This window comes from Poeciliopsis prolifica, unplaced genomic scaffold (genome assembly GCF_027474105.1).
Source record: "Poeciliopsis prolifica strain line A6 unplaced genomic scaffold, Auburn_PproV2 SCAFFOLD019, whole genome shotgun sequence".
Taxonomy (NCBI): Eukaryota; Metazoa; Chordata; class Actinopteri; order Cyprinodontiformes; family Poeciliidae; genus Poeciliopsis; species Poeciliopsis prolifica.
In genome coordinates this window covers 4445332-4471704 of record NW_026562394.1, presented here as the reverse complement: position 1 = coordinate 4471704, position 26373 = coordinate 4445332, and the positions used below count along the sequence as shown (strand labels likewise).

Genomic DNA, 26373 nt, shown 5'->3' with positions numbered 1-26373 from the left:
CTGACTGGTAAAAATGTGCATTTTAATACATGTAAATACATCACACAGGAACATAACTTATATTCAGTTCTTCACAGTGGATTATGCCATTGTTACAGTGGTCTATGGAGGTTAGTAAGGCCCCCCAAACGGCACTTAGACAGGTTAGTTATTTTGAAGAACGACACATTAAAACTCAAACTCTGATTCACTTTAACTACATATTCCTACACAGCTCTAGTCACACCTTTAGTGTCTGATAAGGAAAAGGTTAGGGGTACAGTGCCTTAAAATAGGACCACATTTTATCACATTGCAACAAACTCCAGTGTATTTTAATGAGATTAAAATATATTAAGACAACCATAGTAGCTCATAATTATGAAAAAAAAAGAAAGTGATGCCTGGTTTTTCTTATTTTTCACTAATGAAACTGACAATTGTCATCTTGATAAGACAAATCTGGTGTCAATCAACTCCACTGTTTGTCCTGCTTTGACTTTGAAGATATTAATGAAAGCTTAAAGGTCAAAAGGTCAATCAGTGGGCCCACCCCCACTTTTATGAAATCAAAATTACCTTTAAATTTCTCATTAATATCTTCAAAGCCACTTCTTCTTAAACAAATTTCTCCTATTGGAGACTAATAAGTTATCTTAATTTTGATATGATAGCAGCACAAACGAAAACCAACACTCATTTGAAGGTGGGGAACGCAAAGCCAGTCAGAGTAGGTGGAAAAATAGAGCTGAATATGGAGCAATTAAAAAAAATGGTGTGCAGATCCAACAACACAACCAACCTCCATACATAAACAGCAAAAATGACAATAAAACAGTTCAGATTGAAGCACGTTTGGCACAGAAAAAGCCCAGATTGGAATCTTAGATTCAACAGGATGCTGAAGTGGGCAAAAATAAGGGGCAGAAATATTGTCTTCTTAACATGCAAAGCTGGTAGATATGTACCCTAAAATACATCCAGTAAAAGTATTGACTCCAAATGGCTGGATGAATTTGCAGAAGCTTTGAAAACCATATATTCACTTCAACTTCACAATTATGAGCCACTTTGTGTAGAATCACAATAAAATATACTTAGGTTTGAAGTTGTAATCTGAGAATATGCGATTAAATCAATGGGTATGAATACTTTGTCATTGCACTAGAAAAAGTTTAATCTGTCCAAAACCTACACATTCTAATCCCACACACATATTTTCTATATCCGTGTTCAAGCTCAGACTGAATCTCACTGGATCTCTGAGGTTTGGTTTGTTTGTGAGTCTGACAATAAATAAAATGCCACAGATTTCCAGTTTAAGTAATTATCCGTTCTATTGTATCGTAAGGCGAGGGTTTTTAAAAAAATGTTTTTTTATTAAAAAAAAAAAAAAAAAAAGCTGAACATTTGATACAGCCAAGCCAGAGAAAGTCTGACATTTCGGGAGCAGTACTGGCTGTTCCCCTGATTCCACTTTTGTTCTGTGCTAACCGTGGCTTTCTACAGCTACAAATTCACAGCACAGCCTATTTCAGAAAGAGCCTGGAAACGGCTCGCATCGAGAACAGGCTGTTCCCTCAAAATGCCTAACTTTTTTTTTTTTTTTTGGAGAAATATGCGATAAAAGCTGCCTGCACAGTGAAACATTTCCCTCCGTCACTGCCACCTGTCCTCTCCTCTCCTGCTGATTGATGGCTCGGTGAATCAGGTGAAGCACATATGCCGGGTTGCTGCTCGGGTGATCGGTGGACTGCATGTAGGAGATCTGTCACACGTAGTGCTCACGGTGGTTGATGTACACCCGGTCCGTCCCGCTTTGATGGCACACCCACTCCAGGCGGGAGCGCTGCTGGGCCGATGGCGGCGTGGGCCTCGCTGCTGCGGGCGGGCGATGCTCGAACCTCTGGTCCGCTCTACGAGCCTGCAAGACAGAATGTAGCAGGTTTGAAAAGCAACATCCCAAGCCGATTTTGACTTTGTTCCATCGTTACTGCTCAGGTAGACAGACATATTTGGGATCAGCAGAACCGTCAGACTTTTGGCTGGAAGATTATTTAAGTTTAAGTTTATCCCCATGGGCTGCAGGACAGACATCAGTGACCAGGAATCTTCATCAAACAGATATTGTAGGGAGCTCTGGTAGTGCCAAAAAAGTACATATTTTGAAGGGGTTTTTATTTTTAAATTTTGGTAAAATGTGCCTAAATTTGTTACTTTTCTTCTCTTTTTACACTGAATTTCTAAAAAATTTCTTATTGTTATAGCTGGACAAAAAAAAACAACAAAAAAAACCCAGATGCGTATATTAAAAAAAGGCTAAAACTAAGCAATCTTAACCATGTAAATTTAAGTTTATTACGCTTAGTAAGTAGAAACACTAAAAATCCCCAGTTTTGTAGACGGTGTCAACTTGTGCAAATTGTCTAGATATGTAATTTTTTGCAAAATTTGCATTATCAGTCCTTACACAATTAATGTCCACAAATAAATCTATAATTTACAAATGCTCAGAGCCTCATTTATGATATTTCTAAAAGGCTAGTATACTGGATAATGCAAGCAAAACTATTTTATGTTCTATGTTCATTTTCTCTCAAACTGCAGCAGCCTCTTATACTTTTGATTGAGTCCTCCCAATGCTAGCACTATTCTGATGCCAAGATTATTGGAGTGGAGTTTGCAATGATAAAAAAGTAAACTAGATTTGTATAACTCAAAAACAACTCTACATGTGAGCCTAAAAGAAGAACATGCCAAGAACACAGATTAAAAATTAATCATGCTTTACATGAAATGAGGAAAGCCATCAGGTCTCAGCACTTAAAAACCTCAGATGATGACACAACCCACTTGTTTTTTGTTGTTTTAATTATTATTATTCTGACTATCTGCTGTGACTCATCATGAGCAAACAAAGTGGTCTCTCCTCACACACACGCCTCTGAGCCGGCTGCAGCGAGGTGGCGGGGTTTACCTGACACAGCCAGGCCACTTGTGATGCGTGGACTCCCAGAGGAACAGCCGGTGCTCTCTCCGAATACGGAGGGGGCGGCTTGTGAGTCGGAGGAAGGTCAATCCTTGGCAGAGAAAGGAAAAAAAAAAAAAAAGAGGAGAGAGAGACATGGCAGAAAGGAGAGGATCTTTTTAATCAGAATGAATAAAACAATCAAAGCAGAGAGTGTTTATGAAGGATAGAAAATTAACTTTTGAATCATATGTTCAGGATGGCTGCTTTCAGAAATACGTTTTTAATCAAGCCGATGTTATTAAGATTACAAATTGATAACCAGAGGTGAGAGAGGGGAGCGTTTTCCAGGCAAGGCTGGATGCGTTCTGGGAAATATAACGCTCAGGTTTTCTGCAGCTTGAACAAATCTGTTGAGTAAAAGGCAATTTTGTCTGATATTAGTTACCAGGGCCTGTTGTAAGTCAATAAAATTTGCTCAGGTATCCCTGTCAGAGGGACAGCGGCCTCCGCGGAGATAAAGGTGATGGACTCCTCCTGCACATGCCAGTAAATCTGAAGATTTCCGACAGCCGTTCATCTGGACTCCCGTGTGACGTGGACGTTACAGTCACTCCGTTATTTCCTGAAATCCCCATCCTCCGCTAAACCGAAAACCTAGAAACTGACCTTGGCAATTCATAAAAGATATGTCACGAGAGGCATCGATTTCTCCACCTCTGTGTCGCCTAACGCTGCTTTCTTTCCCTCCCTCTCGTACACAGATTACGGTCAGCGCTCTCCGTGACCTGCTGTCCTGCACTCACGACTGGGAGTGATGAAGGAGAGGGACGAGGCGCGAGTCCACTCCCGCCTCGCCTCTCCTCTCCCCCACCACTTCCACCTCATTCCACTGGGACTTCCGACCACGGTCGCACTTAACATGCTAAGTTTGTCGTGGCATTGACCACATGGCCGGACGGAGCGTTTTGTAGTGTCAGCGCGGTGATGCAGGGGCGCCGAGCTGCTCTCCGGGTCCGCTCTCCGGCGGACGCCTCAGACACGAACCGGAGACGTCTATTAAATCACTTTGAGGACCCAGTTGTCACTGACATGATGTAGACGCGAACAGAGGACACGAAGACGTAATGGGGAGTGGGTGGGTTGTCAGTCCCATATTTATACCCATCGAAAAGTTTCTGGGTTGACATGAAATTACATGCACTCTTAATTGGCAGGAATGTCATTTTATTTTGAGCTTTAAATGACGCATAATAAGAGGGAGATTCAATCTAAACCAATCTGTAGAAAAATCAGCCCTTAACAATAATTAGTGTATTTTCGTAGATGTCAAAAAGCGACTCATCGTGCCCTGATGCAAAGAAATTCAAAAAGGAATAAGAAGCAGTCAATAACATCTTTACATCTGGAACGGGTTATGAAGCCATTTTAAAAATATTCTTAGACTTTTAAGACTATGATTTCCTAAGGTACATGGTAAAAAAAAAAAGGCAGCGACGTTTAGCAAGGCTAACAGGGTTAGCTCTTAGCTGACAGCTGTTAAACTGTCAATTTGACAGTTTGATAGTTAACCAACCGCTAAAGTTAGCTAAAAGCTAACAGTATGACAGTTAACTGTGAGCTAACAGTATGACAGTTAACTGTGAGCTAACAGCTAACAGTATGACAGTTAACTGTGAGCTAACAGTATGACAGTTAACTGTAAGCTAAAAGCTAACAGTTTCACAGTTAACTGTGAGCTAATAGTATGACAGTTAACTGTGAGCTAAGGCTAGGCTAACAGTGTCTAAAATTTGCAATTTACAGACAAACAGACTGTGGCCTTCAAATTAGTTCAAGAACAAGTCATGAAGCACTTCTACTGACTCAGTTTCCATGGTTGAGATGGCTTGGTGTAAAACCTACTGCCACTGGACTCTAATGCTATCATATATTGTCTGTGTGTGTGTATCTTTCTGGGTTTTGTGGAAAACAATACTTGGCTGACTGTATGCTGAGTGTAAAGCTTAGTGGAAGGATGATTCTGGTGTCAGTCTGTTTTTCGGGGTTTGGGGTTCCCTCCTAGTGCTGCAGCATACCAAAACAATTTGTAACATTTTTATACTCCTGCCTACGTAGAAACAGTGTTGGAATGACCGTTCCTGTTCCAAAATGACTGGAATGAACCTGGAATATTGAAACTGAACCGGAACCAGGATACAGTGGTTGTTGGTCAGAACAATCCCAGTTTTATATCTGAGAACAGGTCAATATTTTGCCAACAGCTGGCCTACATAAGTATTTATCATTATGATCTACCCTCCTAAATCTGAGATTTCTCTGGAGTGTGTTCAAGTAATGGAAAGGTGTGAATCATCTCCAAAAGTGACATAAGGTGAGGCGCTTAGCTCTTCAGCTTAATTGTAGCGCTGCTTTTCAGAAGATGTACATGAGTTAATGCTGTATTTCCATAATAGAAAGGTTCCTGCTTTCTGCAAAAAGTAATGAAGGTCCACCTTCTACCTAGATCCTCCCTGTGATTTTATCTGTGAGGAAAAAAAAAAACATGGCACAGACTCACAAAGTGTTTCACATCAGTCACATTACTCCGAGACAGTGTAAATAATTTAACCCTGAAGTTTCTCTCTGCTCTTATATTAAGCGTGGCAGCTGGTGGACTGCAGACACATTTGGAGCAAAAGTAGGACAAAGGCTTACTGCCAAGACAAAGACGATCTCCTGCCCTTCAACCTGATCCCGCGGTGTTTCCTGCTCCGGGGCGCGGAGCTGTCCACAGGAGCGAGAAGTAAACCGCAGCTACCAGTGGGCTCCAGTAACCTCCAGAGGTCCCATGTCGTTATTTAACTAGCCAAGCACATTCTCCAGCATGAATTATTTGTTAGACTTACACTTTGTCGGTGCAGGCCGTCGGAGGGGCTTTCCGAGCGGTGAGAATCACGATGATGAAGACGGCGATGAGGAAGAGAGCGAGGACGGCGCCCATCACAGCTCCGGCCACGGCGATGGAGTTGGACCTCTCCGCTTGAGACTGGTCTGAGACAGAGCACACACAGGCTTCCAGTGCATCAGAAGGAATTAGACACACAGCTTCTGTCAGAAACCCAAACAGACGAAACAACAGGAAGCAGCTAAAGAACATATTTCATATTTCTCTTGTACAAGAGCTGTAGACATTATAAACATTTGTAAACCATTTTAAAGCACATTTTGTGCATTGATCAAAAGAATCTGAGGTTGTGATGACAAAGGAGCAAGAAATATTCAAAAAACAAAAAAGAAAGCTCAAGAAAAAGGGACAATGCAATAAAGGCGAGCGAGCCAGAGAGAGTACTATGCAGAAGTTAAAACTTTGTACAACTTTATAGTTAAATATGTTCAAAAAGCCATAAAATGAAATCAGTTTTTATTTTATTCAGCATAACTGAATCCTGAAAATGTTACAAAATGTAAGCCTTTAATTTAAACACTTTAATTGGAGTGTATATATATATAAAATATATATATGGCTCCCCATCCAATTTAATGGCCAGTGACAAAAATATATGCTTTATTCCTTATCACAACCCAAAGAAATAAAGTAAGGGCTCGCTGTTGGAGAACTGCAGCAGCTGGTCAGGGTCAGCAACTATCTATTTTTATTTATTTATGATTTTCTTTTCTTCATTTCTATAAAATAAATCAAATTTTCAAGAGAGATTTTTTTTCTACAAAATTATTTAAACCATCGTCTTTAAACCATAGCTATTTGTTTGTAGCAGTGTCAGAAAAAGAAGCAAGACAAACATAAATATGAAGGTTAAATCCTAGTGGGACTTAAAGAAGAACTGCGTGCCTTAGTTAATGAAAGATGAGTTTTCAGCAACACTTAAGGCGTGTTTGGTACAAAATGAACCACAAAAATGTTTAAAAAAAAAAGAAAAAAAAGTATACTGAAAGATTTGTGATGGTAACTTTGTTAGCGTACGTGGCATGATTGACTCCTAGAAATACGAGAACATTGTAAATATTTTGAACATGAAAATGGGTAAATCACAGGATATTTCAGGAGGAAAATGATCAGAAACACACAGGTAAATAGACAGAATCATTTCATGAACGTCAAAATCTTTTACAAACTTCTACAGAAAACCTTTTGGATGAACTGAAGTGATCAGGGCATAAAAGACGACCAAAGGCTCTGGATGATGTTGGGAAGAGTCAAAAACATCTTTCTCTGTCAGATCATACTGGTTTTGTTAATAACTAGTCCTCCTTAATGTGGGATTTTACCCACTTAATACATATATGAGCATTAAAGACTGAATTCCTAAATATTAGATCCAATTACCGCAATGAAATATGAATTTATTTGCACGCTTCTTGCATATCCTTACCAGTGATTCAATAACTGCACGTTGTCACAGTTTTAGCACTTAAAATCACTTACTACTCACTTAATTGAACAAAATTATACACCTGTCTTCTGAAAATGAAATCCTGACTCAGTTACTGCAGCTAAAGTAAAAAAAAAAAAAAAAAAAGATCCAAAACATTGCACTTTAAGAATCTTTTCAATTTGCAGACTAAAACCTGCAGCTCAGCATTCAAGATCCTGAGAAGTAGATTTTATTACTTTTGGACAAACAGCTTAAATTGTTTCACCGCTTTCACCCCATGAGTGAAGCAGTTTCTGCTGCTTATGTTTAAATCAAACTCATTTTGATTTGGACACTCATTACCTCTCTGTCCAGCCTCAATGGGTGTTTTTCCGTTGTGGGACGAATTAGCTTTGTCAGACCATATGTCTGCATTTCTACATGTTGTCCACTGAGGGGATTAGGATTAATCACGATTAAGATGTATTAAAAGAGACACAGATGAAGGCTTTGCCCAAATAAGACGCGATTGGCCCAAAGCTTGTGAATGTAGGCCACTGGAAGAAGTGGAGGACAAAGAAGGACAGAAAGAGGCAAAATGTGAAATGGTCAATTCCACTTAGCTTGGTCGCTAAGGTGGGGGCAAAATCAATAACGTGCTGAGATGAGAATTTTAAATAACAGTTTAATTACCATGTAGATTGAATAGTTGCACTGAAAGTCACTTTTTTCCCCTCCTTTGCTCCCTCTTTTCATGCTGTAACAGCTAATAAGCTTTTTATTACCTTTGATGGCTGGTGAACTACAAAAAAAGGGCCTCTTGAGTTGATCGAATTGACTTTAAGAATGTAGCTTATCAAAGTGTCTGCTTTATTGCCTGTCCACAGGCATTAAGGCTGACTTTTAGAGAGAGAGAGGAAGGACACAACTGGGTTAAAGTCGCAATGCTCGGAGAGAATTAGGATGATATAAAAAAGTCTTCACTAATGGAATGATTCATTTTAGTCGTTCATTTTAGCGACAAACAAAACCCAGAATTCAGTTTCTAAGAAAGTAAGAGATTTAAACACTTCAACAGGTGGAGTGACAGTTGTCCGGCTGACAGACAGACAGACGTCCTCTATTGGGATGTCAAATTGTAAAAATGTAATTAGTGAAGAAGCTGAGTGCTGTAAACATTAAGGGGAAGTTTAGTGGAAGCTAAAAATGGGGACAAGAAACTTGTGAATAAAAGAAAAAAGTATTTGTTCTGTCACAAATTTCAATATCAAAGGTGATTTGAGTAAATCCAAAAATAATTGCAATTATTTTATTTCTTAAGGGGTATAATCTATCCAAAATGACAGAAAGGTAGCACTTTCCTTTTAAGATGATTATTTTATCAGGCAGTCAGGCGTGATTAACAAGAAACCAGCATTTAAAGCCCACCTGACTGGCAACACGAAGTAGGCTAAAAAAAACCAACAGCACATTAGGCCTTTGTATTTAGAAGAATATTTTTATTGGTCTTAAATATTCATAAATATTCTGATTTCATAGAACCCAACTACAACTTGAGTTGGCAATCAAAAACTAATTCCTGTAATTCAGTGTGTGTATTAATTCACAAAGACCCGCTCATCTACTTACTGTTTATGCAGTCTTTGTTTAAAAGTAACAACACTTTAACTTTTTACAAGCAGTTTTGCTTTAAACACCATCCACCCAAAGAGCGGTTTGGATTACTGGTGGATCAGCTGTGCCCGCACTGGGATTTGGCTCCCTTCTGTCCTTTGCATGCCTCTCCAGCAACAACAACAGGAAAAACGAAGCAGTAGCAGCAGCATCACTGAGGCCACAAGAAGTGCACAGTGTTGCTCGGGGAGGGTCGGAGAAGCAGACTTATGAATTAACCAAAGAGGCCTAAGCAAGAGTGAACACGGTTTTTATTTCTCCTACGATGAGCAGGCCTGACCTGGTGGGGGACAGAGGCCGGAGATTGGAGCGGAAACTTTTAATAATGGGTTGGTATTTGCGCCCACCTCTTCCAGGGTGCGGGGAGGGGGAGATGATATCAAAGCCTCTCCCGCACACGCGCTCTTGTCAGCACTGCATCCCTCTGTGCCGGCTGAGACGGTCGCTTAGTCCCTTTGTGTGTCGTGAAAAAGTATCCTTGGAAACTGTTGTGTCGCAGGCGAAAAGCAAATCTGCTGATCTTCTACACAAGTGTCTCAAAACAAACTCAGAGCGTCGCCGGCTGACATCATCACAGCTACCGAGCTGCTTTTATTTTCAGACCGAGACAGAGGGCGAGCCTGCCCTGCTTTAAGGTCAGAGTGACAGCCGCTGCGGCCGAGACGGACACCCTTCCCCGGCCGGACAGGTCGGCTGAAATGAAGACTTTTGAAGCGTGACCTTAGTAGAGTCAAGGTCACGGCGGTGTGGTTCTACCTTCCGAGTGGCAGGGGGGGGGGAATAAAAAAAGATTTTCACGACGAGCAATTAATTCTCTCCAATTTTTTTTCCCATTTAACCTCTCAGCTCCACGGCAGGCCCCTCTCCCACCGCTTTCTGTGGCCAGGTACGGACAACAGCCTCCATCAGCAGCTTGTTGCCATGGGGACAGTCAATGGGCTGGAGAGTGGGGACTTTGGGCCAGTCGGAAACACTCAGCGTTTAATTTTACCAGCTGGCAGACGTCGGGAGAAAGACAGCGGGGCGGAGGAGAAGAGAGGAGCGAAGGCCTCCCTGTCCTGAGACGAAGCAAGCGCGGGGACTGATGGAGCGTCTGGAGGGTCTCCACTGGCCACAGAAATATCACCAGAGACCAACAGCTCAGCAGTGCAGGAAAAACTATAAATCCTCAGCCTAAATAGAAACAAAGATGAGATGAAGTAGATGAAGTGAGAGAGGAGGAGGAAAAAGAAGAAGAAAAAAAGAGCTTCCGAATTACATCATGTGGAGCGTCCCAAATACACACGCTGGATTTTTCTCTCTCTTTTTTGGAGGGGGTGGGGCCGGGGTAGGGGAGTTATGCAGCAGTGTGCGTTGGGGAGCTTGAGATGATGTCATTTATAGATGAACAAAGAGGCTGAGTCTGAGCAGTCTGAGTAATGGCAAGCCGAAAACGCTCCAGAGAGAAGAAGAAGAAGAAACTCACAGGTGCTAAGGTGCTTTATTGAACAATAGTTTCTCAAAAGGATTGACAAAATAATGCTCCACTGCTTTCACTGGCTTTTTTTTCCTCCCACAATCTTACATTTTCTGCTGTATATACAAAAAAGAAAAAGTTTTTTTTTTAAATTAACGTGACACTGAAGTTTTCTTTTTTTTTCAAACAATGGTGACGTTACATAAACCAACCCCCTTTACAGATCTCTCATTTCACAGGAAAATTCATTCAAAGCTTTCACTGATTGTTTTTTTTTTTTGTTTGTTTTGCTTTTTTTTTTTTTTTTAATGCCTCTTGGTTTGTAAATATACAACCAACATCCTCTGTCAGGGTGAATATGGCACTAAGAATTCCTCCTGGCACTAAGTGAAATCAAAATCAAATACAATTCAGAGAAAATACGTCACATCCATCATAAACAGCAAACAAAACAAAACAAAAGTATCTAAGGCACTAGTTGTATTTCTCAACTTAGGTGAGGTTACTGATGATCTGGATACAAAACTTCGGTTACAAAAGAACTTCATCGATCCAGGCGTGGAGCTGGAAACCGAGGAGCCGAGCTGAAAACGTATCGATTAAAGGAATCTCCTCCTTAGTGCATAGGAGCGAGCAGAAGTAGGGTTCAGAGTGCCGAGCTTCCTGTTTTCCACGTGTATGCAATAGGAATCCAATAGGGAAAAGAAATGGCTGTTTAACCCGGCAGCTCAAATCGTCTTTACAGCGTACATTTCATTTTGGTTGGACGATTGTGAAAGATGAGGACGATTTATCAAAACTCAATAATAAACCCCCCCTCCCAAAAAAAAAACAAACATTTTAAATAGATTCAACATAGCAGCAGCAAACTTAACAGAAATTTTTACCTCAAGTTTTTTTTTTTTAACAAGCAAAGAGATCAAGTTTTTTTCTGGAATTATGAAAGTGTGCACCATCTTTCTATAAATTGTAATACTACTACTTTGCTGACAACAGTTAGTGGTCGTTTTCTCGTTTACAGCAGCCTAGACACTGCACAAAATTCACAACCAGACAAGTAATTTGAAATACACTTTCCCATTTTAACAACTGTTACTCTGATAATAAAGCATTTCTTCTATTTTAGGCTACCCTGTACACAACAGTGACATATTTTACCTATATACGCTGATGACATTTATGTGAGGCAATGTTTCCCTACTTTACACACAAGTTCGATAGAGTCGGCATCTGGCAGCTCGCCTCGTAAAGGTGTGATCATACTAATAAAGTTGGCATTTATTCACAATTAGTGTACATGAAAACAAAAATATTTGGATTTCCTCCATGTGGTCAAGTAAATGGGTACAAGTGCCAGGATACCGTTTTCTTTTTCTTCTTCTTCTGCATACAAAAACTTTACATCACATTAATTTGTGAATGTTTGAGACCTGAACTACTGGAGCTGTGAAGCCCAATAACACTGACAAGTACAAAAAAAAAAAAGAAGAATAAAAATAAGTCACAGTACTTATGTTCAAGAGTATAAACTGGAAAGTAAATTTACAAAAACAAAGTGTTATTTTCAAGCGTTATATTTTTTTGTAGTTTCAGATTTATGAGTGCAACTGATTATTTTCCGTCTGTGCAGTAAAAGAGTAAAAGTGCTGATAACCAGGTGAGAAACAGACCCGATGCGTCTACATTGTTTAAGTTTTTCTGCTCTATGAATGAATGAACGTAAGAGAACTACTATCCATTATCGTCTCTGCTTGCATTTGCAACACATGATGTAAATTGCTCAGACAAGAGAAAAGAAAACCGTTAGCGGTTTGTGTGGAAAAGTGTTACGACAAAAGAAATGTGAAAAATCTAAATTAATTATGCAACAAAGCCGTTTTTGATGAGGAGGCCAGCGTGTGGTGGTTGCTGCTTCAAACAATACCCTGCTGATAGCACGCTTTTGATGCCAGCGACCAAACTCTTAAACAGAGCCATCATTATATAAAAAGGCGGCAGGATACTGTGAACATGCTTGGCGGACTGATGAGGATAACTAACCTGGAACTTTTCCCAGAAAAAGCTAAAAATATCATGGAAGTAATTTCCCTGTTATTTCGTTTCATGGCATCGGTTTAATGATCAACTAAAAACGAAAGTTGTCATGCATCAGTTCAGGATGAATGTTCTTGAAGTGAATTTACTGCCACGTTATGTCCTGAATTTTTACCCCGTAATTTACATAAGAGCAGACCAAATGAAAACTAATTCATGTAATGAGTCACTGAGTTTTGTGGGACAGGCAGTGCAACACACTTCATCGCTGTTACAGTTCAAAAGCCATCAGATTCGTTACGGAGACAAATCTAGAGCATAGTGAACTTCCTGTGCAGGTTCTTGGGAAATTAATTTGCTTAAATCCTGCGAGTTTAGGTTTGAAACAGAGGAAAAATATTAGTGATTTTGTAAACAGGTGCAAACACAACAAAGTTAACAAATTAGGTACGTGCCACTTCGGCTCAGCTGACCTGCTCAGCTCAGAAAAAGATATCAAATGTTTGGCGAGTAAATTCTGAATCTCCTCCATAAATACTTATATCATAAACAACATACATGACAACCTAATCTGAGTAAACGTTTCATAACTAAGAATTTCACAGCAACCAAATGATTTTTAACAAAATGAAACATTTTAGCAATGACTGTTCAGCTATCTACAGATATTCTATTTCAATCTCAATCAAGTATCTTGGCAAAACATAAAGAAGAGACTTAAAGTAATGTATGTACAAGAAGCTACAGAACTTTGCGAGCAACTCATTTTCTTGAGATAAATTGAACAAAACAAATGAGTCATTTTTAACCAACAGAGTCTGGTAAGTTGGCATTAAATGATCAGCTGGAAAAAGTTTGAAACCGCAGAATAACAGACTTTGATCGTTGTTGCAGCCACCTATCTGGAGCCACCAGGGCTTCAACTGAAGAGACACTGTTCATGCTAAATCAACTGTGGCAGTCCATGTAGTAAGGCAGCAACAGCACACACTTCATTTTTATACAGATAAAGGTACCAAGATGTCACACTGAACGAAGAGTCCCAGTGTTTCCACATCCAAACCATCCAGTCCCAAAGAGTTGAAAACAAACCAGCTTCAGAGAACTAGAACTGAGGTGTGTGTACACGTACAATAAGGTGTTTTCTTCATAAAACAACAACAAAAAAAATCTTAGTTGCATTTCTGCTCCTGCAGAACCAACCAGCTTATCAAACGTACCACTCTCTACGTGAGATGAGCGAGCCGTCTGTGTGCGACACGTATTCGCCGTCGGCCCCGCTATCGTAGCAGTCATCCGACAGGTAGGGGGAGCCGTTTCCCTGCCGTTTAGGTGGGTGAGGGTATCTGGCGCACCTGGGCCGCTGTGGACTAGAAAACTGTGCGTGTTCCTGACGGGGAGTCTGTTGCTGGTTGAGGCGGCCGCTCTCCCTCATGGCCCTCGTGTAGCCATTAACGGGATACTTTTCTCCGCTGTACTCATTATAGCGATGCTGGTCTCGTTCGTGTTGGAGCTCGCGGTCGCCCCACTCCTCCCGGTCGTGATCCCGGGTGCCGGCGCCGCCGCCGGCCTTCGTGGGCCGCAGCTCGTGTTGCCCGGCGGCCTTCTGCAGGTCAGCAGTGCCGTGGTTCTGCTTGGCGTAGTAGCTGCCGTGAAAAGTCTGCGGTTTCCGTAGGTAACACACGCCGACCAGAGACAACACCAGAAGCAGGGACAAGGCCCCGCCCACGGCCCCACCCACTATGGAACCAAGATAACTTTCAGGCAGGGCTTCAAGTGTAGGGGAGCTCAGGAGGACGTGGCCCTTATCAACCACAAAGGTGGAGGAGGAAGAGCCGGTTAGGACAGGAGCGGTAATGGTGGAAGGCATGGTGGGAGGATCTAATGGAGGGGAACAGGGTGAGAGGGGGATGGAGGGTGAAAGAGGAGAGATGAACAGACAGAAGCAGAAAATGTCAATGGCATCTACATCAGCATTTCACTAAGAAGGGACAGATAATCAACTAATCTAAGGTCTATATGCTTATAGTGGCCAAGGGTTTCTAAAGCTGCAAGAACGTGAGGAGTAAAATCTAGAGTTTGGGAACAACCAGACACCAAACTATGTACTAAAGCTTTGCTTTCTGGGCTTTACTTCAGATTAAGTTCATCGACTTTGTGAGAAGATGAAGAAAATTGTTGTAAAAAAAAAAAAAGAAATAAAATTATTAGATCTGTGATAATCATCATTTTTTTCTTGACCAGCATCAATTGATCGATTTTCCCAATTACTGAACGCACCATACTTAAGTACTACCAGGCTGCAGTTACCCCTCTCTTCAGTGTGGAAGTTGTTACTGTAGGAAGTAGGCTCAAATCGGGGTATTTTCATTTTCAGTGAATTTTTTTTTCTTTTTAAAGAAATTTTAGAAAACCAGAAAAAAGCTACTATTTAGAAAAAGAAAAAAATTTTGGATGTTCAATGGTGAGCTGAACAAGAATTGCTGGTCATGTTGCTCCTTTGCTATTCTCTATATTTCTGTTTTGGTCGTTTTGTACTAAAAAAAAAAGTAGCCGCCTGCCAACGGATGTAAATTTATATCTTGCCGTGGGGCGTTTTGGTGAACAACAACATCGCCCCCAATCTGACTTAAGCAGATAACAGCAAAGTTGAACTGAGCAGAGCAACGTTTGGTTTTATATTGAGCAACCTTCCAGAAATTCTTAAAAAAAAATAAAAATCCTATCCTGGAAAAGTCATAAGTTATTTTCATCACTAAAATTAAAAACATCAACACCCTGAAATACCGGCAGTGGCTGTTGCATTATCTTTCTCCTTGGTCTTTTTGAAGGACATAATTTTCTCTATGCAAGAGAGGAAAGGTTCACAAAATCCACGTTTCAGTTTTGAGTTACAGCTTTTATCTTCCAACAATAATTCACTATAATACAGCGGTAGGTAATTCACAATTAATGGTTTTTAAAAAGAAGAATGAATAAGCTTGGATGTAATTTTTGTACAATGCGGGGGTGGGAGGGTTAGCACCATTTTCTTTTTCCTGCGATATGGAGCTCAGTCAACTTTAGGGCCATTAAGTGGACGCTCAGCACGCAAATAAAAACATTCACATTTTAAAGCTATATTTTCTGCGTCGGACATCTCTGGAAATTCCTCGTCATCTGTTGCTGAATTGTCAGGAGGCAGAAAAGTTATTTATACGACGGCTTGAGCACTTTCCCCGCATAAATCCTGCATCCTCTAGAACAACAGTCTGAGCTATAAAGCATCCTATTGCTTTGATTTCAGGCTCGTCACAGTCCAACTCTTCACTAAAAGGCATTAAAAAGTTACAAAGGAAAGAAATTGCTCTTTCCTTAAACACTTTCTCTTACTCAAGCTGTTAATCAAAAACTCCTGCCGTCTCTATGGAGGTGCTGAACATGCTGCTGCCAGCAGCTGCTGGAAGAAGGTCACAGCTAATGTTTGACAACACTATTTAAGCATAAATCTTGAAAGTTTCAGTTAAATCATTTGGTGTGCTGTGCCACAGGTCGCCCAGACAACCAGCTATTTACGTACACAGATATCTTTGGTTTTGAACTGTAAGAAAAAAAAAGCGAGAGTACCAGGAGAGAAACCGCAGAGAGAACAGAAACAGGATCCACACACGCGAACCTCTTAAGCAAGACGACATGCTAACCTCTCTGCCGAACGATTATTTCAAAAATTATATAACTAGCACAATTAGCATTCCCTTTATATATTCTAGATAATACAGACCATTTTTTCTGATATTTCTAAAACTTTGGTAATATTTCTAAACCCAGCATGTCCAGTAACAGAGGTCGAACTCTCCAAAGAAAGACTACAATACGTTCAGCCTTTTCTAATATCCCCTAAAGTCGACTGTGGCTCAGATTGCTTTTTTGCCAATTCAACAAAACATCCCCTAGGTAAGTATGGATCTATGTCCTATGGTAGACTGCTCCTTTACAGCAGCAAAACTGCTAAAACTGCAAAAGCATGAAATGATGAAGGAGCGAAATGACCAGCGCTCGCTAAAGTTTAGCTCTGAATGAACAGCAGAAAATAGAAAATGCTGTTCAGTTTTAAATAGCTTCCTACTCGAGCTGCACAGAGCACTGAATGGCAATATGCTTTGCAATATCAGTGGGTGTGATATCGCGACCACAACCGGCCGCTTGCAACCAGTGTTTCCTGTACCGTTAACCCAAATTATGCAAACCATTAATGTATTTTGCCTTTTGGTTCAAGTTTTACAGCTGAAAATTAAACTTCATGCACAATTTTAGAAGTTGAGATGCTAAAGATCAAAAAGAGTGAAATTTTAATGACAGAAAAGAATAAGAGTCAAAAACTAAAATAAGTTGATCATAATTAACACTGTTACTGCAGTGCTCTGCTTTGAATTTACACAATTAGTTTTTCAGCCCAACTTCCTACACGTAACCGTAAAGACTCTGAACATAAGTTTGAGTCTTCACTCAGTGACGGCATTCACACTGAAGAGTGTCATTATTAAATGTGTTGTGTTGACACATCAAAAAATGTTGGATTTTTACATTTTCTTTGACCGGCTGGTCACCAGTCAGACCCAGTCAAGCTGGAAATTAATTGATCTCTGGCCAAATTCTGGCTATGTCTCCAGAGAAAAGCAAACCAAACTGTTATTCTCTATATTTGACGTTCCTTTCTAACAACATTATATTCATGCTGCTCTCCCTCTAGCACTATTAGCTGAAGGTTATGAGATAAAGAGTCACAAACTAGAAAAATGTAAAAATGTACAGACTGTTGCAGAAATGAGTATTACAAAAAAAATAAACCCTGAACCACACAACAAAACTTCATTAAAAATATATATTCTTACTATATTTAAAAGGGTTAGCAAGGGTCATCCCTTGCACCTGGATATCTAATCATGAGCACACATGTAATTATTTTCAAGCCCTTATTTCGTGTGTATACTTTCCCCACACTGGAGAAAACCCTCCTTATGGAAAGTGGGTTAGTGGTTATGCCCACAGACAGGCAACCCAAAGGCTATAATCACAAGCAGCTAAAGTAATGGAAAAAAAAAAAAAATCACTTTGATACTGTAACTTCAGTGCAGGGGCCAAATGTGAGGCAAAGATTCCCAGCTTAGAGATCTGAAACATGAACTCAGAGGTTTGTTGTCTTCAAGAGCATAAACTCTACAACGAGACGAGCAAACCCACAACGACACATACAGCGAAGGGAACACCGACACGTGCACACACAAAACACACACGTACAGGTCCTCTCAAAGGAAAATGAAATATGGATGATAAATAATAAATAGGAGTTGAAAAGGACTAGTTAATGTTTTATGAATCTGGGACATCATCTCACAGTGAGGCTGCAGGCTTTTGCTTCTTACTTGCATGACACATGCAGAAATAAAAGAAACACAAGAAGGAAAGGAACTTAAAAAGGAGGGGGGGGAAACCTAATAATCACAGCGTGGAGATTCATTCAAGACAAGAGTTTCCACAGAGTCTTGGAGAGGCCAGAGGAGCATGCTTATAATGCACATCAGAGATAGGATGTCCCTCACCATCAAGTCAACAGGATAGAGCAGAAAAGCAATGCACTGTGGTGTTTAAGAGGAATTAAGTAATGGCAGCTGTTTGACCGAGGGACTCCCTGTTTGAACATCTGGAGGCCTCATGCTAATCAGGGCTATTCTGCATGCAGCTAGGTCCAAATCTGAGATCATATCCAGCACACTGTGCAGTGGATTGCTTCATACACTCAGTTTGTACACGAAGCTTTAGAGTGGCATAGTGTCACATTTCAGCTCGAAGGACAATGTCAGTGTCATGCCCTCAATGACGAAACACGCATGCACAGAGCTGGGAGTCAGCTGTGTTCCTGTCTATAAACTCTGCTCACCTTGTATGAGGATGCGCACATCTCGACTGCGGAGGTTAATGTCATTGGCAACCTCGCACCTGTAAACGCCAGAGTCATTCCGATGAAGGGGACGCAGGAAAAGCAACGTGCTGTTCCTCGTTTCCACGCCGTCTGGCATATCGCTGTCCAATCTGCAAAACACACACAGAAGGGAAGACATCAGAGGCCGGCCGAAAACAAATTACCAGCAATCAAAGCTGATCTTAATCTTAAGAAGCATTTTATAGGTTTTTGTAGCTTGTAAAAAACTGCTAAAGCTGCAATATGCAACTTTCATGAACATTTATTTATTTATTTTTTTACATATTCATTGAAACGGTCACTAATTATGATTGTAGAACACAAGACAGATAATAATAAAAAAAAAAGGAATTCCACTGACTTCTGTCAGGGCCAACAATGAACAACCAATCACAGCCAGGAGGAGGGCCTAGGTGTTCACTTGGCCAATCATGGCCGCTCACACCCCACCTCTTTTTTACGCTACAGCTTCTCTCCATTGACGTAGCGTCAGTGTCAGAAATGCGTTTTGTGAAATTTGAACAGTTTTTTGGTAAAGATGAGTTGTTTCTCCGCCATTAGCACTTTGAGAAGCATGTTCATAAGCTTGATTGACAGCACTAAGACAGCCCTAGATCTGATTGGTTGTTTTTAACAGGGAGCGGTGCATTTCTTCAGACAGCACAGGGCAGAGGTGGAGGAAATTGATCTTTTCACAGATTATCTGTCTCATATTATCACAACATGGGGATAGTTTCAACATGTTAAAAACTTAAAATAGTTAAAAATAAAATAAACTGCATTTTTAATTTGCTCCGAGGCAGTGGCAGGTTTTAACAGGAGTCAGGGGGGCAGTTGCCCAGGGCAGCACAAGATGATGAAACATGCAGAAACCATATTTAAAAAACATCAACGCATGTTTCCACTTTGCACTTAAGAGAAGTTTCATATCACTTTTACGCATTTGGAGGCACCTCCCTACGCTAAGCAGACGCCTGCCAAGAACAGAGACCAGGCTCTGTTTGTTGTCAGACACAGTGAGCTCACTTTTAGGGAGATGCAAGTTACTTTGAGCCTAAGCTCTACTTTCCTCTACAATCCAAATTTGTATCACGCTATGGCAAGGACCCGAAGCAGCAGCATGAGCCTCATCCAGGAGGCCATTCACAAAAGGACACACAACTTAAAGTTTTTCACATCAAATTAAAACCAGAAACAACTTCCTGGGATTTTATTTGATGGACAAAATAGTGCATAACTGCATACTCTTCAGATCCTGCTTTTACTGCAGTTGCATCTGAACATTGATTTTTCAGGTATTGCCACTGATTCCCATTTGGATTTAGATCCATTTTGCTCGGACTGTCTGTTCAGGTCCTGTCAAGACATCCTGGATTTTATTCACAGGTATTGGAGAAAAAAGGCATAGAGTAAATGAACATAGGCTTCTGGATTTTAGTCATTTTTTCAAATGTTTTCCTTCCACTTTGCTGTGGTTTTGTGGCAACCAGTATCTTATCTGCAGAGTGGACAGATAGGATACTGGTTAGAGAATCCCAGTCTAAACAAACAGGAATAAGACTGGATAGCCACCAAAGCTCGCTCTAAATATTCTATACTAACACTTTAAAAATGAATAAATTCACTCTGACCAATTGTCAGATAATTGTGTGACTGAGTTTTATCTTTATACCCCAAAAGTTATTTACTGCAGGGAAAATAACTGGTAGGATTTATGTCAGAACAGAAACAAATTTGTTCCTGTACTAGTGTAAACAGGTTAGAGTTTTAATGCAAAATTTCAAACTTCTCCAGGTGCTCTCTGGGAGGGTTTTAATGTCTTAAAACTAAGACATTTTTTTGTGCTACACTTTTATACAAAGCTCTTCAGTAAAACCTTTAGACGGGATCTGCTTTGTAACAATTGATGTGACAGCTGACGTTCTACTCTCCAAGTGAATATTTTTCCTGTGTTAGCTGTCATTTTGAACCAACGTACTTAACCTCGACATCCTACAAAAGCTCTATGTTTAAGGTTAAGCTTATGAAACATACAGGACTAAAAGGAGAATAGAAGGAAACTGTCAGCAGAGTTGAGTGCATTTGCAGAAACGCCAATAAGTGCAACTAAATCTTCTGCTACAAGATGAAAAGTTTTAGATTTTTATTTTTCATTGGGCCAGGATAAATAAATAAGCTTATTGAGTTTAAACACACACCTGATCCACCTGAAGTGATTAGCCGGTGGGTTGGCGTTGGCTTTGCATGTCATCTGAACGTTTTCTCGGCCCACGTACCAGTCCCCATCATAGCCCACAACGGATATATCAGGAGCAACTGCAGGAAGAGAAAAACATGTTTGAAACACAACTTAGTCCAATAATTTACAGTGTTTGAGCAAAATATTTTAGCATGGTTTCGATATCAATTTTAACGCATAAGAGCATTTTCCGATATGCTGTAATGATTACTCTGGAGCTGAGATTGCTGTAGTTTTCCCATTCACAATTAGCATAAAGTCCCAGTTTGAGTGCTCCATTTTATACAATGTTGTCATCTTGCCCTTGTGTGCAGGTGTCTAAAAATTCAAAATATTTTAAAATAACTTAGATTTAATGAATTGCTTGTTTAAATTATGCTGACAATATTTAAAATTCAGAATATTAACAGTGAGGTTAAAAAGAGAAAAACTGCTTAGTCAGAAAGAAAAAAAGGAAAACAAAGCAGTACTTGCAGAATTGTAGTTCCTCAACCCACTAGTGATAGTTTTAGATTAATATCACTAGGTATGTTAATCCAGACGATTACATGGAAACCTACACTGCACGTTGAGCTGGTAGGGGATCCTGAAGTCGCTCTGGAGCGCCGGATGACGGACCACGCAGGTCAGCGCGTGGCCCTGGACGTGGCGCGTGGGCTGCCAGATGTAGCGCACCTGTGTGCTGGTCGTGCCGTTGACGTCGTCGAACATTTGCACCTCCGACTGGCCGAAAAGGTTGGACTCCCAAGACACCTCAGCAGGGGGCCGAGCTCGCTCGGCGATGCAGGTGGCCACCACGGTGTCGTTGCCCCCGTCGATCAGAGCGGCTGAGCCGGCGGAAACGTAGACCTTTGGCTCCACTGTTTAACACACGGCCACAGGAAAACTAAATAAAACCAATTCTACCAACAGCATATTATGCTGTTTACATTACTTTTGTCAGTACTGAACTATTAGATCAACTTCGATACGTTCCACCACTCAAAACAATAACAGCTTTAATAGGTGTCTCCATCCCTCTTTATGATGCGTTTGGTAAAAAACGTACAGGGTGGATGCACATGCAGCGTCTCTGCAGTGACAACTTCTGGCCCAAATGAAAAATGGTTAATCCCCTCAGCAAAATTGAAAACACAGCCCTTGAACTTGATATTGCTCACAAACTGAACAAATGACGCCGATACACGGATCAGTAGTAGACCCTGACTAAACTGGAGCTTCCCGAGCGATAGGATTTCTGTTCCTCTGTCTTTGCTCTTATGGTTTTCACTTAGCAGCAAGGAGTTATGGGAAAAAATAAAATGTTTTACAGGTAGGCGACTTATTCCAAAGACATGTTGCTAAATATACTCTGAACAGAAAGCTAACTTAAAGACATCAATACTAGTCCATGCAAACTGTTTAAAAACAGTTTTTACTTAAAATGCATTTAATTAGCTCTAACTTATGCACTAACTTAATGGTTGAGATTTTTGGAAATCTATCACTTCCTGTATAAAAGGAAACTCTTGTTTTCTTGAGAATCACAATAATATGTTTCTTTTCTCCTCTGTTGCTCGTTTGTCAACACGCAGCAGCTCTTGTGTGCTTCAAAATGTGCAGGCACTTTGAGAGTCAATCTGATTGGCCAGACATCCTGTACACATGTAACTCCATGGGGAATGTGGGCATTTGGCACTCATTTATTTAGTAAATTCCTGCGCCATTCTGTCATTTTGTCCACCGGTCGTCATTTTCTCTATAGTGCGACTGTGAAAAGTTCTGATCAGATTTATTTGACCTCATCCCACCGTCCAAACACTCAGAAATGTTCAGATTATGACGACTCAAACAGATTGTAAACTTTTGACTCACTTGTCTTAAATATTGAACCATAACGCCAACAACTTTGTGTGACCCCTTCAAGTGCATCTCTGAACTAGTTACATTTACATGGAAATATCATATTTTAAAACAAATGGAGCCATTCTGATTTATACATCGAGTCTTCAATCTTTACACTCTTTATTCTTTAGAGAACTGGAGCGTCCTTAAGGGAAAATCAGTTTAAAAGTTGGCACCAGTCTTGACATAACATTTGCCTGTTCCCTAGGAAACTACAAAAGTTAAGAGCACGGCACGGGATGCAGTTTTGGAAGCTGTGGAGAAAAGAAAAGAAGATTTTGCCGTGATTTTTTTTAAAACCTGCTGACTGCAGGACTCACTGAGGATGCAGCAGGCATAAAAATGACTTTCCATCAACTACAGATACGAGGAGTTGAGCTCGCCAGCGACTCCAATACCAACTACTTAAAAATGCATTAGGAACTTAATCACATATTTGGGATTGGAACGAGACGTCCAAAAGCCAAATTAAATTGGGCTAAAATGGAAATCCCAAAGTCAAGAATTAACAGAGGTGGTGAAGCAATATTTCCCAAACTGCTGCCATTTATATTTGTTAAATTATTCATAGATGTGGAACAATATGGCACGAGCTAATAAAGAGTATCAGACATGTGTTTATAAAACATAGGACTTCAATCTTAAAAGAAAACTTACTTACCAAGCACACTGATGGTGGTAGAGGCTTGCGTGTTTCCCAGAGGAAACGTAGCCACCTTGCAGGTGTAGATCCCCACGTCTGAGAAGCCCACGTTTTCCAGCACGATGGTGGCATCGTGAGAGGACGGCGACCGGAAATGCAAGCGGTTGATATACTCCGGTGGGATGAAGGTGCCGAGCTCGGGGTTATACACCGCCACGGTTACGGAGCCGGAAGGCAGGCGGCGCTCCCAGGAACTCTGAGTCAGAGTGAGGTTTGTGCCAACCTCCACCCGGCAGTCTAGAGTCACATTTTTTCCCAGCACGGCACTCACTCTCTGAGGCACCACCACCTGACTGCACACAGCACCTGGCAAGAGGACACAAAGCGCGATTTAGTCACAAACCGCCTTCAATAACGTCCATCACAAAATGCTTGGAAGCTTTAATAACTAACCATAATTCAGGAATATACTTTTTTTTTTAAACATGAAGGAATTTTCTAAAGTGTTTTTCACATTCTGAATCCAAATTACAGTCCTGTGTTTAATTAAACTATAATATTTTCCTACTCTAACTAGAATTACAAATTATTTTATTGACATTTGGAAGCTTCCCCTTAATCTACGCATTTGTTTTGGAAGCCGATCCATAACAAAAAAAATCATGACCAAATCCAGGACGATTAAGTCTTAAGCTACTGTAAGTTATATTTATTTGAACTGACTTCAAGAACTTGGCAGGACTGAGGTAGTCTTTTTTTTTTTTGTTCCCTAAAAAGTGTAATATTTCACTGAGTTAGAAAAGGCAGCAGAAAAGGCTGCAGTAAGTTTTCTTTCTTTCAAGGAAGATGAGACTATTTAAAAGGCAACAGCCATAATACGCCTCGGTGATTAAAAAGGTTCTTGCCTGCTGGGACAAAAATGAACAGGATTGGTGAAAACCCATTTATGACTAAAGCTGCATAACTCATTCTGAACGAGAAACTTTCAGTGAAGGCAAACTTTCCTCCGACGATACGCTTCCTCACAAGTCTTCAACAGTCTCACTTCATTGTCCTGAGTGATGAAGACCTGAGTGGGACTTTCTTCAGGTCATAGATACTTTTGACTGCAGCAGTACCAGACCAACAGGAGAAAATGCTAATGCCACACTCATTGCTGTGAGGTTGAAGCCTTCACCAAGAAATTATAGTAGGGAGGAATCAACTGGAGCCCAAATATAGATGATTTTTATCTCAACCGTCCCAGATTGTCAACTGAATGGTCATAAATGCACTACAAAACTGCAATAAACAATCTTTAGCGTGTAAGTTGTTGGTAATATATATGTGTATATATATATATATATATATATATGTATATATATATATATATATATATATATATGTGTATATATATATATATATATATATATATATATATATATATATATATATATATAATCGAAGACACAAAAGACAGATTACAAAGTCAATTTCTTATTTTGTCTTTGGTTTGTCAACCTGCAGAGCTATGATTAAATGTTTCTAATTTCAGGTACATTTTCAATAACTTATTAATTGTTTAACAACTATAAACCAGATGATATTCTACTGTAATAACATTATTTAGACATCGTTTAACCTGCGCTGTGGTTGGAAAAAAAATCCTTGATATAGTGCACAACAAAATAAAACTGTAGCTTTTGGGTTATCTTTCAAAAGTTAGTTATTTTTCCACATTTTTCAGCCAGCTACACCAGTTAAAACTAGGAATGGTAGATCTTTATAAATCATCTACAAAACAAAATAAAATGCTAGTCATTGCAGCACTAATCCTGAGATCTCAAATACGGATCACAGTAACAGATTTATTTACTTTTATTTGTAAGATATACCAATCTCTGAGAACAAATGCTAAAAAAATGAAAATAAAGACGTAATTTATGTGCATTAGTGTATGCATGCAGTCCAGTCAGTGAAGAAAAACTTGGACTGTAGATAAGCATTTAGAACTGAATCAAGCACCAACCCTCATCCAAAACCACTGCAACAGGATACTTTAAATACTTGAAAAGGAAAGATCTAAAATATCAGGACAGCTTCAATGGGAGAAGTGAATTTTTGATGTTAAAGTCCATTTCATATCTGAATCCTCTGACATATTCTGGCATCAGTTTAAAAATGTCTTAACCAAAGCAAGAATTGGGGGTTAGAACAAATACCAAACAGCTTACATGGAAACTAAGTGGTTTCAATCACAAAAAAAAAAAAAAAGAAAAAGAAGTCTCCCTCCTACTGACCTGAATTTAGGAATTAAAATCAGACTTTGTGAATGTCTTTTGTCCAAATATAACCAACTCAGGCACTCTGCTACCTACACGAGGCAGAAATGCTGCAAGACTGAAATATAGGAGCTCAACGCTATCCTGAGGAAAGTCCAAATGACGAGAACAGCCTGCATCTGGTAGGAAAAAAAAGGGAAGGAAAGGAAGTGATATGCTAACACGATGACATCATCATTAAGAGAAGAAAAGAGGGCTGAGGGAGAGGAGAGGCAGGAGCGCGTCGAGGAGAAACATCAGATCTAAATACAAAAGCAGGAATTATAACATAATAAAATGCATCGAGCAACAATAACACACTTAAATTATTTCATTAAATCTCTAATTGTAACAAGCTGTCAAGAGGAAAACATCACTGCAAATTGAAATTGGCTGCACTCGGTTGGGAGCAGACTCCAAATATCCTTCTGTTGTTTTGCCAGAAGCAGTTCAGTCGTTGACCAACCTCAATCTACAAAAGAACAGGTCTTCAAAAACTGGCACAGTCTGGAAATTTTTCTGAAAGTAAAGCACAAAGTGCAAGTCTCCCTATTTTTCAAATTCCATTGCAATACTTTTGATTGGTATTGCAAATGTTAACATTCTGTATTCTCTGAGCCTGATCTGCTGAGAAAGTCTTCAAAAATCTCCACCGAAACTCAGCCAATGTACAAATTGAACAGTAGTGACCGTGTGATATTACTCAGCTGTGAAATGTTTATTCCTTTAAATGCAGATCTCATTTCTCATTTAGAAGGACCCAGACATATAAATCTCATCTTACTGAGAACAGGATGTGTCAGAGTAATAAACGCATGAATACCAGAGCCCGATACTTTCCAATGCCACACTGCACTGAAGCCAATGAAGATCACCGTCGCT

The 26373-nt window shown here is 40.1% G+C and overlaps 2 protein-coding genes and 1 long non-coding RNA gene across 4 annotated transcripts in view; 2 read left to right on the top strand and 1 right to left on the bottom strand.

The window, feature by feature from the left end:
• LOC129368878 (uncharacterized) overlaps positions 1 to 26373 on the top strand; it is a 75277-nt gene that overhangs the window by 10474 nt on the left and 38430 nt on the right. The gene's annotated exons all lie outside the window — the stretch shown is intronic.
• nectin3b (nectin cell adhesion molecule 3b) overlaps positions 9 to 26373 on the bottom strand; it is a 31999-nt gene continuing 5634 nt past the window's right edge. The window contains exons 2-8 of one of the 2 annotated variants that reach the window (XM_055044044.1): positions 23210 to 23557; positions 21225 to 21524; positions 20624 to 20741; positions 18384 to 18535; positions 5836 to 5980; positions 2957 to 3059; positions 9 to 1903 (exon numbers count right to left, since the gene is read on the bottom strand). In XM_055044044.1, the coding sequence (XP_054900019.1) occupies positions 1751 to 1903; positions 2957 to 3059; positions 5836 to 5980; positions 18384 to 18535; positions 20624 to 20741; positions 21225 to 21524; positions 23210 to 23557 (1319 nt within the window). In that variant the 3' untranslated portion in view covers positions 9 to 1750. Of the gene's footprint in view, positions 1904 to 2956; positions 3060 to 5835; positions 5981 to 10437; positions 14348 to 18383; positions 18536 to 20623; positions 20742 to 21224; positions 21525 to 23209; positions 23558 to 26373 lie in introns of those variants that run through there. The other variant, XM_055044043.1, reaches the window with a different exon arrangement.
• LOC129368884 (uncharacterized) lies at positions 4409 to 5935 on the top strand. The gene is made up of 4 exons (XR_008606899.1): positions 4409 to 5321; positions 5404 to 5474; positions 5589 to 5772; positions 5851 to 5935. It is a non-coding gene; the product is annotated as an uncharacterized LOC129368884 (long non-coding RNA).